Here is a 17,562-nt window from a genome sequence, read left to right on the forward strand (position 1 = left end):
TATCAAGTGGTCACTGGTCCCTCCCTATCATGTGGTAACTTTTACCTCCTTATCAAGGCAGAGTGATAATTATACGAACTCTTGGTAACTTTTACCTCCTTATCAAGGCAGAGTGATAATTATACGAACTCTAAATCTGCCCCTACCCTCATGGGCAATGGTGGAATACCTACACAACCCCAGTTTGAGGGTTTCAAATCTTAGTCTGGGAGCTCTATCTCACCCCAGGGCCCCTTTCATTTGATCTACAAAGATTAGGGAAAGGTCATCAGGATCCATTTTAAAATCCTACAATGTCTATGTGATAAGAAAAATAGCAAAGTACCATGAACTTAGACTACTCACTGTCATCACAGACCTCCTACCTAAATGGGAGGGGATATCCCCTACCCCAAACAAGTGGCCCCTCGGTTTCCCCTCCCATGACAGAGTAGAGATGTGTTTTGACACCTTGGAGCCACCAGGTGATACCCCCGAAACCCCTAATCTTACAATATATCATGAATGTTAAACCTCTGTATAAGCTAAGGTGCTCTGATAAGTGTGATTCATTGAATAATTTGTTTCAAATCAAATATTGTTCAAAGTGTACCCAAACTTTTGATGGTTTTCCTTAGTAGCTTCTATTGGCTTATTGACTGATGGTGAGTGGCTGACCACTGGTTAGTGACTGCTAGCTTATTGACCGCTGGTTGTTGTTTTTTGTTTTGTTTTTTAATGATGCATGTTCATTTGATTAATAGGTCACTCGACAAGTGTCTTTGAAATTAGCTAGAAAAGAAATATATTTTTCATATTTTTTTTTTAGATATGGTGCCAAGGTTGGGGTCCCAGGATACTCAAATTATATATACCGATCCTTAAGTACATTAATGTAATAAGTACATTGTGAAATAAAAAGTCTATGTTCATTCCACAACTTTAAGAAAACGAAAGTACATGCAGTGTATGTACATCATCTCATGTCAGGAAAAAAAAGTTTGACTTTTTGTTGTTGTTTATTTTTATTTTATCTTTTTAGTTTGAAAAATCATAGGGAGTTCCCCGCTTTTTCTTGCTTGAACAAAGTTAATTCTATCCGCTATGGTATAAAGAAATCTGCTTTAGAATCGCATAATGTGCATGCTTCGTTGGAGGCACTTTAAACTTAATAAACTGTAAATGTGGGTGATTTAAAATTCAAATTGTAGGTGACATTGAGTCAACGGAGTTCTGCAGATTTTTAGACAGGATATGTGTGTCTCTTTATTTTCCCCCACACAGTGATGGAGTCAAAGTGATGCAACACCCCCCCCCCCCCCCTGGGTTAAACAGCGTTTTTTAAAATGTCTTTCTTGGCTCTTCAACCCTCCTTTTATGGAAGAAAAGGTAGACACTTCGGTCACTACCCCCTTTGACAATTTTTTGGATCCGCTCCTGCCGGATCCTCTAACAAAAAGATATTAGGAAAGATATATACAGTATATACCTGCCAGGGGCGGGGCTCTGACTAAGCCTCCTCTACGTATACATACTGACGCTCGTATTCTCTACAACACAGGGATATGAATATTATATTATTGTAAATATTCATAAAATAACAATGTACCTCATGAATTGCCATTTAAGGAGAGGGCTTAAATAGACTATGCCTGCTGCCCGATCCCATTCACTTTGTGAATAAAATATAGTTTGAATTAAATAAATTGCCAGTTGTCCCCTCATACAGTGATATGCATATATGTGCATTGAATATGTTTTAATACATAATTGGAAAACGTCAAGACATCCCTGTATGCTTCACATACTAGTAAATAAAATAAAACTGATAATATTATATACATTACACAGTAACACTTACTCTACAGTAAAACTCTAAGGGGTAACGCACCGCCAATCTAAAGTCTATAAATCGTGACCTATAGACACGTTCACCTATTACTTTACGTTCCTCAAATAGTGAGTATATTTTATTAGTGTTTGAAACTCGCTGTAAAATTAGCTAGATCTGCAGGGATGACTGCTTGTAAAAATTGAAAGCCCTGTCAAAGACCTACTAGCCCTGAGAAAATAATTGCCATTTTTGAAATTACTTTCGTCAATCACTATATCTTTTAATTAAAGCTATTAGGTGACTACATGACTCGGGTTTCCATAACTAAAAGCTCCTGTCAGATTATATATGATTTTATAATCCCCCATGTAATGGTTGGTGGTATTGATTGTATATTAGCCCCCCCCCCCCCTCCCCCCCCATCCCCCATCCCCCCGGAAAAATGGCTATACATGTATATACATAGTACATGTAGATCTTCCCCCACGGCAATGTAACTACATGTATATCGTATAGGTTTTTCCCCACAGCAATGTAACTATATCGTAGGTTTTCCCCCTTTTATAGCCAGATACCCCCCTCCCCCGGGAATCCTACTATATAGTAGATTTTCCCCTCGTATATCCTTCCAGTTACTTTTACGGCGGACAATTCCCATACATATTCTTTCCATTCTGAAATGAAATTAATCCGTCTCTGGCTATTCATTTTTTTATATTCTAAATGAAGACTCTGAGTTAATATCCAAATTCCCTTGATTGGGATTTTTGGAAATATTCATTTTTCAACAAATATAATTTCATTCAGTCGAATGTTATGTAAAACAATCATATACATGCATATCTAAAAATTTAAATGTAAAATCAGAATATTTCCTACTTGTAAAACAACACCTATTTAGGCAACTCAGAATTTTTAAAGTTAAACAGATACATGTAAGTATTTATCGTGCGAGGAATCAAAATTGTCTCTCTCCATTTGATTAATACAGAAACTTTTCTTACAGATAGTGGAGTAAAACTCTGTTGATTGCCTACCCCCTGATTCCACATTGCCGCTACCAAGGAATCAATTTTCTATAAAATTAGAGGTTTTTGAGAGGAGACTCCCTCCAACTGTTCTCGGGTCATTGGTTGATTAATAGATGTGAACATGTTATCGATATAATCGTAGATATTCCAGACGGAGCAACTCCCGGCTGTACTGTCAGTACTTTGATTCATACATGCATGTATTCGTTTAAACAATTTCTCAACAGCTGATTTATTTTTGAATCTGACAGATGGACAACGTCATATATCTTATTCCCATATACGAAGAATATTCTGGAAAAGTTTTGATTTTTAACATGTACTCCTATAACTTTTTTTTAGCTTCCCTGAGCTGAAAGTTTAAGTGAGCTTTTCTGATCACTTGTCCGTCGTCTGTCCGTCTGTAACCTTTCCACATTTTCGACTTCTCCAGAACCACTGGACCAATTTCAACCAAACTTGGCAGAAGACAACCTTGGGTACAGGGCATTTATGTTCGTTCAAATGAAGGACCAAGCCCCTCGACAAGTAGAGATAATAGAGAAAATACATGATGGACGACTTTTAAAAATATTCTTCTCCATATTCAAACAAAATGGAATTTGTTTAAATAAAGGGCCATATGACCTGTACAAGGGAAGATGATAATTACATCACATAACGAAGTTTTAGTTTTTACCTTTAATTTTTTTTTCCTGAATCAAAGTACTAGTAAAATGATACAATAAAAAAAGTCATGTACATTTGCTCAAGTTTGTTTAATTGCTAGGAACTACTGCTCAGGTGAGCTATGTGGTCCATGGGCCTCTTGATATTTTTAATTTTCATATAAACATTTTCAGAAATTGTGTGATAGAATCATTCAAATGTTAAACATGCAGTCCTGTAATTGCATCCATGTGGATTTCTCTCTGATTTGTGGATTCTATTTTGATAACATTCTTTTACAAAAATGAAAAAGCGACTATTCTTCAATGTTTCGAACTCATTTCTAGAACGCAACTGGAAATCCCAAGAATATTCATCGGAAGGTGAATATAAGAGATTCACCAACTTTCTGTCTAATCTTTCCCTTGTAAAATGTCAGTGCCTTGTTACTTGAGGAGCTGTGTTCGGAACATGAATTAAGTAACTGTTCTCCGATACGGTTTAAAGTATTAAATCCAAAATATTCTCATCCTTTGGTTAAAGTATTATAGTTATACAGCAAGGTGTACAGATAAAAAAAATCGAGTGTGCGTTTTGCAATATCATTTTTAAAGCTATTCTATGAAACACAAAACTTTCTTTCTTATAAAAATGGTGATACTGAATAATGTGATGCCCTTTGGAACAGATGGAACCAATTTTTTTCATCTCTCTCTCTCTCTCTCTCTCTCTCTCTCTCTCTCTCTGAAAGAAATAAACACCGTATATTATGAAGATACATGTATACCATGAACTATTTACAAAATGTTTGTTGAAAAATAATAATAATAATGATGATTTGAAACAAATAAAAATAGATAAACATATTGCTATTAGTCTGTGTCCATCGTCTGTCGTGCGTAACAACTTCTTCTCAAAAACTACTGGACCAATCTTTACCAAATTTGATATGTAGCATCTGTAAGAGAAGAGGACCAAAAATAAAAAATAAAAATCACAAACCCCACCCCCCATCCCAAGGGGCCTTAATGTTGAGGTAAAAACTGTAAAACTGATGCATTTTAAAAAAAAAAAAAACCCATCTCTACTCCTAGCCAAATACTAGACAAATTCAGTATATAGTAAATATGGGTAAGGAAGCCTCTTCCAAAATTGTAAATTTTATGATACTTGGGGCAGGACTGAAGTAATGCCTAGTTGCGGGAGGGGGTTGTAACATGCTTTTATTGTTAAAATACTTTTAGTATTTACAAATTCAAAATCTTGCTTTATTCTGAATGAAATTAAAAACATACATAGAAAGACCATAATTTATCTAACATATATGGGGGGGGGGGGGGGGGGGGCTGCTATACCACACTGGTATGATAAGTATATTTGATATTACTAAATATTGTTTTAATACGTCCAGTTGGGAATCTCTACAAAGTAATGTGTTCGCCCGCGACTAGATTTATGCTTCTCGGGCACAGGCAATTGTATCGCTTGGGGTCGAATAAATTACGGTGTGCTACTGAATCGACCCAAATTGATTCAATTACCAGTGGTCTCGGGTGGTTGAGCGCACGGTTATCTCAAACACTGATTTTATTTTAGAATTTTACAGAATTGTGTGAAATTACTTGTTAAATTGTTTATGGACCACATTCGAAAAAAAAATTGAAATTGAATATTCATGATACATGTACATGTAAATACAAAATAAGTAATAAAATGTATTTTAGCTACGCTACATGCATGTGTAGTACTTACTAAAACGCGATGGAAAGTGAAAATCCATTCAGAATGCTACATATGTATGCAAAATCTTGGCCACAAACTTGAAAATAATAATAAGAAAAATCATATAGAAATTGCATTACATAAGGTTGACATTTTTAACTGGAATTACAATGTTTTCAACTTGATCATCAATACTCTTGTTGTATGCACTACATGTACAGTGTGTACATTGACATTCCGAAATAAGAAAAACACTACTCAGGTTATAAATTTATATACCATTTTTTTTAATTTGCATAATACATTTTTAAACCCTTTGCTCAAATTATATACTGCATAAATGCTGGTTAAAAAAAGAGAATGCCACAATACTGTTTATGTTGGTAAGTAATGACTTAATACTCTCATTTTTCATATTCCAACTGAAAGCATTTAACCACAAACCAAGAAAGTTCATTTTCAAAAGGTTCCACCATACATCTCATTCACTGCGCACAAAGTTCTACACGTACATGCACGTGCTAAGTTACTGTTGACGAAGCTGAGGGTGATCCTGTTGGTCAGCTTGGGAATTTCTGTACACTTCACGCTGGTAAAACTACATGCAACCTTGTGTCCGTTAGGGGACAGTTACTGATCGCAAGGGATTCTTCAAGTACAAATGTCCACCAAGTTATATTCGCGCTGGTTTCCTCTTGCTTAAATCCATATCCAATGCTAACAATTTTAAAATCATTGTTACGGATTTATAAATTGTCATACAATCAAAATGTCATGAAGTTATAATGTAAGATCTTCGGTTCACCTTTCCAAGTTCCTAGAATATTGAGGAATATCATTGCACACCATTGGACCTCTTTTTTCTTCAGCGTTTACCTTGCAGCGCCCGCATGCTTTGAAGCTTTGCTGAGAAGCTCTTTGAAAAATGCTCTCTCGGTCGCCCGATGACGTTCGGCTGCCGGGTGGCTTGGTTGTAAGAAGGTGGATAGCCAGCCTGGGAACTCCTGGAACCGTTTATGCCATTCGTGAAATTTGGGGGCTGAAAACAGAATATTTCATTATATAATATCTCCAATTAATATACCCAAAGTCATTACCGTTGAGTATTTTGAAAATGTTACGAAATGTTTCATCAGACAATACGCGATATTAGAATGCACTAAACACTGATATGACAGGCACCCTCGGATCTATGTAAGACACTCCTGGTTGATCTGGCATGACAATCACTCGGTGGTGGTTCTTCCGCTTGCAGATTCTAATGTATACAAAGACCCCTATGAGTAGAAGAATGAAAAATCCCAACGAAGCCCCAACAACAATCCCACCTATCACAGAGCTGTAAAACAAATTCACAAAAAATATCAATTACAAATATATAAACTCCAAATCAGGAGTCAATTACAAATAAATAAACTCCAAATCAGGAGTCAATTCTGAGGCTTTTAAGAGATAAAACCCCGGATATTCCACTTGAAATGTGTTTATGATTTTGTGTATTTCTATTTTTATGAGACAAAAATTCAAGTACAGGCTATAGGATAATGAGAAAATTCAATTTCGGCATTGACATCCATTACTAAACAGCTGATTATCTCTGTAAATGAAAGGAAAACAATCTTACCTGCCACCGCTGCTGGAATTGGAGGAACTACTATATCGGTAATATGAGGACCTGTAGGAATAATAGTACCTATACCTCACACAGTGGACAGGGACACCACCTAAAAAGTATACGGATAACATTTAGTCAATAACATTACACATCGTAAAATCCAGAATATTGAAATGAGTGTATGTAAAACTTATACGGTACCAATTTTGATGCACCAGATGCGCATTTCGACAAATAATGTCTCTTATAAATATGTGTTTATTTCTATATACAACCAAATAAACAGTCTTTGTTGAGAGAGATAATACTTACATCCTATTATAAATAATATCAAAGTAGAAAACCATACAATTGTCTGTGTCTCGGAGCCCATTTTTATTGACATGAACTTCCAAAATGTACCTTAAAACCAAAACATCGATAGATATACTGGTAAATCGTATTTAAAAAATTGACACGGCATTTTAAATCCCTATTTCGCAACAGTTTTGCTGGAATGAATATTCATCCACTAATTCTATATTTAGGATAAGAACCTGAAACTTTTCCAATGCTTCTTTAAAAAATCCCCTTAATTCACATGTCTTTTATTATGCTGTTTATTGATCTGAGAAATTGCGTGATAATTGGAAGTGATTTGATTCAACACATGTAAAATGTAAACTATCATTTTGAAATGAATAGTCAGAAATCTGAAAAAAATGACTACATTATATTGCATTTAATGAAAACAATATTAGCGGGCATTTTGTTGTAAAATTGTGATTTACTATTGAAATGACAGATGAAATTGACGTTGATAAACTTTTGTTATTTATTAGAAAACCTATCCAGGGGTCTTAAGTGAAGCAAAATTAGATTATTGTTTTACTGAAGAAAAATTGATCTCTATATACTAGTAATGCTGTATATTCAATAGAACCAAAATCTTTATTTTGATAAAATCCTAAAGTTAGTTTTATTTTCATCAATGCCTTTGGTTAAGGTTACATACAAAACAACCATAATAGTATATTTTACAACATTGTTTTTCTCGATCGGATCTAGAGTTAAAATTGCATTAAATTTCAATGTTTTTGGTATTTCCCCCACATTTTTCATTTCGCCACAAAACGTTATGCAGATAGAGAATGTAAGCTCACAACTTTTTAATTAAATATTTTGATGAATAATTGCACAAATGTCATTTGATATTTTACTTTCTGGGGAAATGTAGATTTAGACTTCTGGAACTACCGCGACGATAAAAAGAAAATATAATATTATATGCGCATCGTGAATCAAGTACAATTTCAGTATCACATCACAGAAGCCACAACTGACTCCATTCTTTCATGCATGATGAATATTCATTAGTTACACAAATAACTTTCCATTGTTGAATTCTATCTAGAGGGGTTACGGGGGTCGCCCCTTCTTTGAATATTGATGGGGATTTCCCTTCACATTTTACAAATGTATATACTACAATGTTTGAGCATATGAACATGAACTCATGATACAATTTAAGGTATTTAATGGATCGTTTAAACACCTCTTATGAAGTATGATTTTACCCCCGAAAGAGTGATACAAGCTTTCAAGCATTTCATATGATTTTTTTTGTGATTGATCCCGGAATGATAAAAAAGGGTACTTTGTTTGCAAATACGGTTCTCTAGAGTCTAAATTTTCCTTTTGATTTGATGCTTATATGAATATTTGCCTAAGCGACTCAGATAGACGTTCTAATTTTGTAATTAAAAAAATGAAAATTTAAAATGTTATTTGCTCATATTTTTTTAAAATATATGGATCATTTTTTTTAAAAAGATGTCAATTAGAAAAGAAGGTATGTCAGAGAAACATATGTTTAAACTAGAAATTGAACTGAAATGGTCAAAATTCTGAAATATTAGGATTATTCAAATTGATAAAGGAAAATAATTTCTTGATGAACAGTACATACAGTTAGCAACAATATGAATATTTTCGTAATTTCTGTCAATTTTGATCGGGATCGGTACTTTTTTTTCTCGTTTGGATACAGTGGTTATATCTGAAATTTGATCATTTCGTTTCAATTTCTTTATATGATATATTTCTTCGATATATCTCTTTTCTAACTGACATGAGTTTAGAAGATTTCATCGAGAGATTAAAAAATATTAAGAAATGTTTTCAATATTCATAAATATTTTTTCTAAAAAAAAAATTAAAACGTTTATATTTGTTAATAACGAGACGAGTGTTGATTATGTACAGTGGTATAAGTAGCAGGACTTTATAGAGCAGTATAGATTCGGCCAGGGAACCATTGCTAGTAAACACTGTGCGATATCTAAGGCTAGGACGTGCTGATGTGCGGATGGAAAAAAAAAATCATTAAAACATGTAGTGGAAATCCCATTCAACACTCTTAGTCAGCTATTGGAAATATTCCATGGATATTATGACTGTAGGAGGCGCGCTTCGCAATATTCGGTTCTGTATTCTTGATACAAGCGCCATTTCAAGCTAAGACGTACGGTACGTGTTCCGTCACGAAAAGACAGATGTAACGAAGAATTTTGACTGAGATCGAAAACTTACCCGGGCATTAGACTTGAAGTGAAAGTCGCAATTCTTTTAGATATGACCTTGAAAATGGAGGCCACGTATTGCAATAAAGAGCCCTCATAAATGGTTGGCACGCTACCTATAGCTACATATATATGTACATGTAGATGGCGTGTTTTTAAAAGTCAGATATTTAGAAATAAATTTCATTTTTAAGTGAACTTCGACACTCGACACTTCAGGTTGGCATGCACATTGTTGTGGCCTTATATTGTTGTATTCTTGCATCACCGTCTCTAAAAACGAATAGATAATAATATGTAAAAAAAAAAAAAAAAAAAAAAAAAAAAAAAAAAAAAAACATCCTGGTGTATAAATTTTCTCTATAAATTTGTCCAAACATACTTCCAAACATTCATGAAAGCACTATGCGAAACAAAAATTCACAGCTTGATTTAAACGATTTTGCGTGTTGACCTAGCTATGTTAGTTAGCCAGTGCAGTTGCGAAACATATTGGGAATTTCTCTGGTCAGTCTCAGTATTTTCTCAGGATGTTACAGATCTACAGCTCTGGTCGCTCCCAATATTTTACCAAAGAAATCCGAGTCTGCAGCTTCTGAATGTATTGAACTTCATGTAAATTTATAAATAGATCACTGGTTCCGTCTATCATGTGTTTTAATATAGATATTTTCTCTGAGTATAAACTCTGATTTCATAATTGAAAATTATTCATTTAATTAATTTCTATAACTACTGTCTTCCCCGTGATGTTTTGAATTGATGCTCTACTATGAACGTTGTGTGAAGTGTGTAATTATATGTTTGGTCAAACTGTATATGGCCTCTGATATGATGGGTACATTTCCCCGAGAAGTTAGTTGAAGATTTGCGAAAAAATTCAATTAAATTCTTCATGACCTTTGAACGTTAAGCGAATTATTTATTACGAACACATACGGTGTACTAGACAATAACTCGAGCATGCATGGGTGGATAAAATATAAGTATTGCGAATTTGGAAGTAAACATCAGACACTAAAGTTTTGAAGTCTTAACTAGTTAAATATGGGAAGTACATGCATTGTTATTAATTACATGGGTATTTGTTATGATTTGTTTATGAAAATGGAAGTTGTATACTGAATAATGCATATAATTTTGTGATGTCTCCATTTAAGTGAAATGGTTTTGAAATCATATGCAGCTATCCTTTCATATTAAGACATCTCTTCAAATCATTGAACATATTCCTAAGCGCGTTGAAGATACATGTAGGCTAAATTCAATAATTAAATATAGATTAATTCAATTCAGAAATAATTTATGTTTTGTAATATTTGAACTTATTTTTGATTTGTTGGACCCAACTTCAAATTATTGAACACAAGTATAAGTAATCAAAGATAAATTTTGTTCAATAACATATTCATTGTATATAGCTTCAATTATACACATGTAATCGCAAGTTGATTCAATTACATGTAAGTAATATCAAGTGAATTATAGTTATGTCCGATTCAATTTCAGATGAGTTCAAATAGTGAAAAATTAAAGATGGTTTTATTTAATTCATAAGTAGATGCACTTTTGTGGATAGGTTATAAACTATAAACATCTAGTTTTAATTCAATCCCACTTACATGTATCTTTAATTCAATCAAAGGTAGGTGAAATCATTAGACCCGAAACACAGCAGGGGTTTGTACCAGCATTCCCAAAAACGTTGCAAAAGGAAAGAGTAGCAGATTCACAATGCCAATTCAGACATTTCTCGATCCTCAGAAGTGTCTTAAATGTACATTTCAATTAATATATCGACTTGTGTTAGGAAATTACCCTAAAGATGAAGTATAAATATATATATTGGATACTCCATGGCTTGTGGTTGGATATGATTTTTATCCAACGAGTTGTATTTTCTATCCCCGAACCTTGCTGTTCAACTTGCATTGAAGAATGATCTTTCCGTAAAATTTAACGGTGAACTAATAACTGATATTCAACAAAAATCACAACAAAGAGGAGTAACATGTATGTATATACATGTTGGTAAATGAGGAATCGCCGCGGAGTTGATAAATTCCTCGCGCTGATAGTGAATCGGGAGATTTTCTCATTCCATTGCATATGCCACTTTATATTTAAATTTTAGTAATGAAATAGAAACGTGTATATATCAATGAAATATTGGAAATGACCCAACACTAATTTGAATGTTTTTGTGATTTCTCCTTCCTTATAAATTGATAACAAATAATTTAACGAAAATGATGTATATGTGTTCTTTTAAATTACATGAAAAACGGAAAAAATAATCAATTTTGACAACTATTAAGTATATAACCATATGTCATAGATAGCCTTGCTTCAAAGGAGGATAAATCATAATTCACAGAATACATTTTTATTCTTAAAACTACGTAATTTAAAAATACAATCAACTTGTGATAGTAGTTTCAACATGATTTAATCAGTAAATAAATAATATCATTTTTCAACCACATGTGACTGGACCTTGTTAGCGAGTTCATTTGGTTACATAAGAAATGAATTCGTTATCCAGGCCCCAACAGGGATGTACCCCGAGTTGTATTCCACGGGTGTATTATATGTATATCACGTTTATTGAAACGATGGATCAGTCTCATTTAGATAAAACAATATCAAATTCAGTGCATTTGGAGAAGATGCGACACATTAGCAGAAAAAAGGCAAGCAGAGGCGTGTAGAATTTGTTTCAAATGGCAAACATTAAAATGAAATAATGCATGTCCCACCTAATTAATAGCAATTACATCAGCATAAACACAATCACATTCAACATTGTGATTACAGATTGCTTGTAATGTAAACCTACCATACATACAATTTTGAAACTGTAAGTATATCATAAATTGTATATCATCGAAACTAAGTGACCATGCAAAATGATACACTGTAGATGAATTAATTGTTTTCACCATAAACCATTGTTCCTTTGAAATGTCAAAATATTGCACATATACATTCCACTCTTCAACGGTACTGGATGTCATTCATATTTTCCCCTCCCTTTTCTAAACACTCTTACAAGATTGTTTCACGATTGCATGTAGTTAATCCGGATCCGCCAGGGTGCATTTCGCACCTCTTGTTCGATTGTCTGGGAGATAGAGTGCAGCTGAGGACTATCCTTTATGGTGAGGTAAGGTTTATCCTTAGTTTGGAGGTATTGGTTGTCTTTGATTATTAAATGAGATTTGTCCTCTGTTGGAAAATGTTTGTTGTTATTAACGGTGGTGAGAGGTCTGGTCTTAGTTGGAAAGTGTTGGTTGTCCTTGATTTTGAGATGAGATATCTCCTTGACTCGGATATGTGGTCTCTCCATGGCTTGTAAATGTGGGTTGTCCTTGATTTTGAGATGAAATCTGTCCATCACTGGAAAGTGTTGGTTGTCCTTGATTTTGAGATGACATTTGTCCTTGACTGGGAGATGAGATATCTCCTAGATTTTGAGATGAGAATTGTCCTTGGTGTACAGGTGTGGGCTGTCCTTAGTAGACATGATGCAACTCTTCTTCACCACGAATCGCGGGTTGTACCTGGATTGAAGGTGTGGAATGCAGTCGGGTTGAATTCGGGTCATGTTGACCAACAGTTAGACGTTGTGCTAAAAGAAAAATGTCGCTCACATTTATTGCTACGAATCCTTGTAAAAGAAATTAATTGAAACTCATTTACTTTGATTAATTTGTAGATGTTGTATACTCTTTGATCAAATTTGTAGAGGTTGGATTTATAGCAACGAATGAAAAGCGCATTTATTAAATACCTGCATCGATGTAGGAGACAGGTGGTTGAGCTGGCTGGATAACCATTCGTCCGTGGTTTGTTTTCTTGCAGACTTTAACTATTATTATCGTCACTGAGCACATTAAGATAGCAAATCCAGCAATCCCGCCGACTATACCACCAGCCATTTTCCCTATTAATTTAACACTGCAAGAAAGGATTTCGAAAACGTCATAAATCGTCCCCTGAACTCCAATGCACATATAAATCTTGATAAATATAGTACCGTTTTCCCGACAGAAATTAAGGCAACATATGAATATAGTAAACACATTTCAATTTGGAAAAACTTTTCATGAAACGCGAACATTCAAATGAAATTTAGTTCTTAACTGAATGATGGAAGGGTTTGACTAACAGGAAAAAGTTCAACATTCCCTGCAATACATGTACATCAATGAAAATGTAAAAGCACAACTACATACCTATCATAATACTGGGTATTTCCGTAGTAAGAGCAGTAGTAGGAACGAGAATAAGAGCAGTAACTACCACATCGAACCGGTACAAAACCTAAAAATTCAAATCACACAACAGAAATTAAATAGAAAAATAAGAATTAAAATCACACAACAGAATTTAAATGGAGAAAATTATCCCGCAAATATTTTTAAAATTTCTTTTTCAAAATAATTTTCACTAATTTAAAAATTCGAAGTATTTACTGAATGAACAACATAATAACAAATTATAGTTATCACCATTGCTATGAATGAGGATGATGATGATGATGATGATGATGAAGATGAGGAGGAGGAGGATGCTTACAGCTAATCACAGCCAACAATGTTATAGCGGAGATCCATCGTACATATACATTCTTGTTCTCCATAGCAATTCTTTTCAAAAGAACTTTTTAAAATGTCGCTTATTTCTATGACTGACGATCTAATTCGTCTTTCCAAAGTCATGTGGTAAAGTTACACGAGGATAAGTTTTATACCCGTATATGTAACCACCGTGTGCTGATTTAAACTCTCCATTGGTGTAAATGTAGGTAATGAATATTCATATTGCCAATATTGTGTTCGTGTAGATAAACTCTATAGAGTTAAAATATTCCAGAAGAAATTCCACGGAATCAGAATTGTCGGTGCTCTCAATGTCATTGCATATTGATCATGTCTATTTTCAGAATTCGATAATAAATTAACCAAGATTCTGTAATGATTATAAACACTATTGTGAAATGGAAGAGATAATGATTAAAACAATGCCTGTAAAGAAAAGTTCAGTTTACTCTGTTTACAATGTACAATATTTCATCATGTTTCCTAAGTGTGTACACTGTACGGTAATCAAAGTAATATAAATGTACAGTTAAGTATGTTCAATTCATCAATGCTGAAGCCACCACAGTTTTACTGTAGCAACGAAAAGGAACTGGGGATTTCTTTTTCTTCTTCCATAGCTTTCTGTGATCTTTTTCACGATGTCTGATGCCAAAAGTAATGACGCTTAATTCAAAATAATTTGCAATGTATCCTTATTAATGATTGAAGTTTAAACACACACATACACACACACACAAAAGAAAGAAAGAAAGAAAGGAAGCAATGTCTCAAAAAGTGCTAACTAGTATTCAATATACATATTTTACATCAGCCACAATGTTTTTAACATATACGCGCACACAAATTAAAAAATAACCTACTAAAGTCTCAAGGCTAAAATTGCGAACAATTCCTAAGTTTATGTGAATTATATTAATCGCTGTTTGGGGCATATTTACATTCTATTTAGAAACGCAATAAATGGCTGACAAACTGTACACTTTTATTTGAGTGTGTTAAAAGTTAAAATTCACTACATAATCAAAAAGAAAATATACACCTAGAGTGAAATGTATCTAATAAACATGGCGTGTACGACGCCTAATGACACAGAAACCAACCCGGAAGTTATTTCTCGTATCGATCAGTGTTCCGCTCTAAAAATTTATTTACACGATGTACTCTATTCAAACTGAATCAATTCAAACAATCCCACTCCGAATGTGAAGCTAGTTTATTTTCAATGGAACGTTTCTTTGATTATAGAATACATCGATGCATATTTGTTTATAAAAGGAAAGCTACGCTGCACATCGGTATTTAGAAACCGTCTGAATTTGTTTTTGCCAGAAGAATATAAAATAGGTCAAGCATATCGGCAAAACGGTGGTTCTAAAGTAGTTTCTTTAGACAATGTTTGTAAACAGGGTACTATGCTCATGCGCAGATGGAAAATTCCAAGCGGGGAAACCCCGATCTAAAACTGTACCCAATCGATTTCAGTGATTCACAATCGACATAATTATGTACACTTGAAAAGTGCAAAATTATTTACATTTTTGAAATAACTGCATGGAACTCTAATCTTCAAATAATATATATCACTAACAAATTAAAAATGATAAAAGAAGAATGTTGCGGTATTAATATTTTTTTTGGTTTATTATCAATTATATATATACATATACATTATATGTATACATATATACCTGTTATCAACGTCGGAAAATTGCAATTTTCCTTAAACAGCAGTATCAAATTTTCGCGGAAACTAATTAAAACGATATAATATTAATCATAACATTTTCATAAAACTGTTTCTTTAAAATAAAATATACAAATTGTTCGTGAAAAGTAAGGAAATCTATCACTGAAAACAGAGTTTGGATTCAATATTTTGAAACATATAATTGATTATTCATAAATAACTAAGACGTTTGAGATATACTATGGTTGAAAAGATTTATCACATTATCTATTGAAAAACATGACATTCTTCCGGTGAAGATATGATTATTTTCCAACCTATCTAAGTAAGCACAATTTCATGTGTTCGTATCATTATTCAAACTTAAAACCAACAGTAAAGTAACACTACACGTTCTTAAACCTTTCTGTGTATGTAGACAGTATCCAGGAAAAAGTAATCGCCAAAGCTTTGACCAGTGATCTGTACGGCGTACTTAGTGAAAATAGCACTTAACATTTATACGGGGAGTTATGCTTTGCCTGAAAAAAAAAAACATGAACCAACTGAAACATTACTGATCACCTATCGATCCCTAGGATCCAGAGAAGTCAGCTCCGAGTATACTGAAAATATGTTTGTTTGTTTGTTTGTTTTTTGTTTTTTTTTGTCGCTTCTATTAAAAACTATTGTGCAATATATCAAAAGGAAAATGCGAAACTTAAGTATGAACGTCTACTTCACAAATTGAATCCTGTCGAAGAACAGTTGACCCAAGATACGTCAGTGCGTGAAATGAATCAAACCTCAAAGCAAATCCTATAATACCAACAAAATAACAAAAGAAAATAAATCAGCGACTTGGTGCTTAAAACTAATTTGTTACAGAATTGGTACTGCTTATGTCAGTAAGAAGGCAACGTTGGAAGACCTTCAATTTTTAATGCTCAACGGAAGAAAAAGAGATTGTTCCCCAGCAGACATATTGACATTGTAATGACATTTATATATGGTTTATCATTTATGTTGATAATATTCAAGAAATATGTAGTGACCATAACTATATTTTTAATTCATGACTAAAATCCAAATGACAATGTGTCTAAATTGGGAAGAATTCTCCTGTTTGGTGTAAATAATTTTATAATTTATATTTTCTATTCTGTTTAGCAATTTTCCAATTTCTACCGTCTCTCAATATTTACAGTGTGGGGTAGAAATAATCGACATAATGGTATCAAAATTGACCAGTTTTGTGTTTGCGTTTAAGTGTAAGCCCTTGCCATTACATTATACTTTTCCCGACAGCGTACGGTAAGCGGATTTTTATGACCCCTCCAAGATGAATTCAACAATATACCCGTCTTGTGGGGATATCTCGTTGAGTAACTCTCCCAGGTAATTACTATTGGGGATATAACTTGTTAACAAATCATCCGACTTGCATTAGTCTAATAGATTAACGTCTGTATCGACGTACAACCCATTCTCTTATTATTTGTCGAGAAAGCTGTACGTTTTAAACCAAGCCCACGTAGTGGTAAAAGAATCTTAGAATATATTGGTTCATTGTCGAATGAAGTGAATAACGAGTTATTACTCCATTCTAAACAAAATACGTCACGTGAAACGACGTGGAAATTGCCAGGTACTATTGTGCGATCAAAGAGCATTTGAAAAAAAAAATCGGCTTCAGATTCGTGAAGGAACTTTGTCTTACACTGTTGCACGTCCAACCTTTGACAAACACTTTCCAAAATGCTGTTTAACAGAGTTTTGTTAAACATCGCAAACCTGGATTTTTTTTTCAATTTCATAATAACTAAAGTTACCTCCATACGAGTTAACTTCCGTTATGGAGATTAACAATTCACCTGGGCTTACTATGTGCAACGAAAG

General features: G+C 33.7%; 2 protein-coding genes across 3 annotated transcripts; both read right to left on the reverse strand.

Annotated features, from left to right (window-relative positions):
• Positions 1-5,472: 5,472 nt before the first annotated feature.
• Positions 5,473-7,216, reverse strand: LOC125655863 (uncharacterized). 2 transcript variants are annotated; one of them, XR_008797017.1, is made up of 5 exons: positions 7,142-7,216; positions 6,839-6,938; positions 6,397-6,553; positions 6,020-6,253; positions 5,473-5,931 (listed from the first exon to the last, which is right to left on the reverse strand). XR_008797017.1 is itself a non-coding variant. In XM_056144524.1 (4 exons), the coding sequence occupies exons 1-4, from the start codon at positions 7,212-7,214 to the stop codon at positions 6,080-6,082; spliced, it is 504 nt and encodes a 167-aa protein (XP_056000499.1). In that variant the 5' UTR covers positions 7,215-7,216; the 3' UTR covers positions 5,473-6,079. The 2 variants fall into 2 exon arrangements, 1 of the variants encoding a protein (XP_056000499.1); XM_056144524.1 differs by having other exon boundaries at positions 5,473-6,253.
• Positions 7,217-11,822: 4,606 nt separating this feature from the next.
• LOC125653689 (uncharacterized) lies at positions 11,823-14,253 on the reverse strand. Its single transcript, XM_056144525.1, has 4 exons — positions 13,972-14,253; positions 13,629-13,716; positions 13,184-13,350; positions 11,823-13,021 (listed from the first exon to the last, which is right to left on the reverse strand). Exons 1-4 carry the CDS (start codon positions 14,033-14,035, stop codon positions 12,906-12,908), a joined length of 435 nt encoding a protein of 144 aa, XP_056000500.1. The 5' UTR covers positions 14,036-14,253; the 3' UTR covers positions 11,823-12,905.
• Positions 14,254-17,562: the final 3,309 nt, after the last annotated feature.

This window comes from Ostrea edulis, chromosome 7 (assembly GCF_947568905.1).
Source record: "Ostrea edulis chromosome 7, xbOstEdul1.1, whole genome shotgun sequence".
NCBI lineage: Eukaryota > Metazoa > Mollusca > Bivalvia > Ostreida > Ostreidae > Ostrea > Ostrea edulis.

What these genes read in the sequence shown, in the direction of transcription:
- LOC125655863 (XM_056144524.1), bottom strand. Translation starts at nt 7,214, where the DNA reads ATGTCAATAAAAATGGGCTCCGAGACACAGACAATTGTATGGTTTTCT. An exon ending in AATTCCAGCAGCGGTGGCAG is followed by an intron (nt 6,554 to 6,838) that starts GTAAGATTGTTT and finishes TTTGTTTTACAG; the next exon opens with CTCTGTGATAGGTGGGATTG. An exon ending in TGTCTTACATAGATCCGAGG is followed by an intron (nt 6,254 to 6,396) that starts GTGCCTGTCATA and finishes TTCTGTTTTCAG; the next exon opens with CCCCCAAATTTCACGAATGG.
- LOC125653689 (XM_056144525.1), bottom strand. Translation starts at nt 14,035, where the DNA reads ATGGAGAACAAGAATGTATATGTACGATGGATCTCCGCTATAACATTG. An exon ending in ATTGTTGGCTGTGATTAGCT is followed by an intron (nt 13,717 to 13,971) that starts GTAAGCATCCTC and finishes TTGAATTTTTAG; the next exon opens with GTTTTGTACCGGTTCGATGT. An exon ending in AATACCCAGTATTATGATAG is followed by an intron (nt 13,351 to 13,628) that starts GTATGTAGTTGT and finishes CCTTTCTTGCAG; the next exon opens with TGTTAAATTAATAGGGAAAA.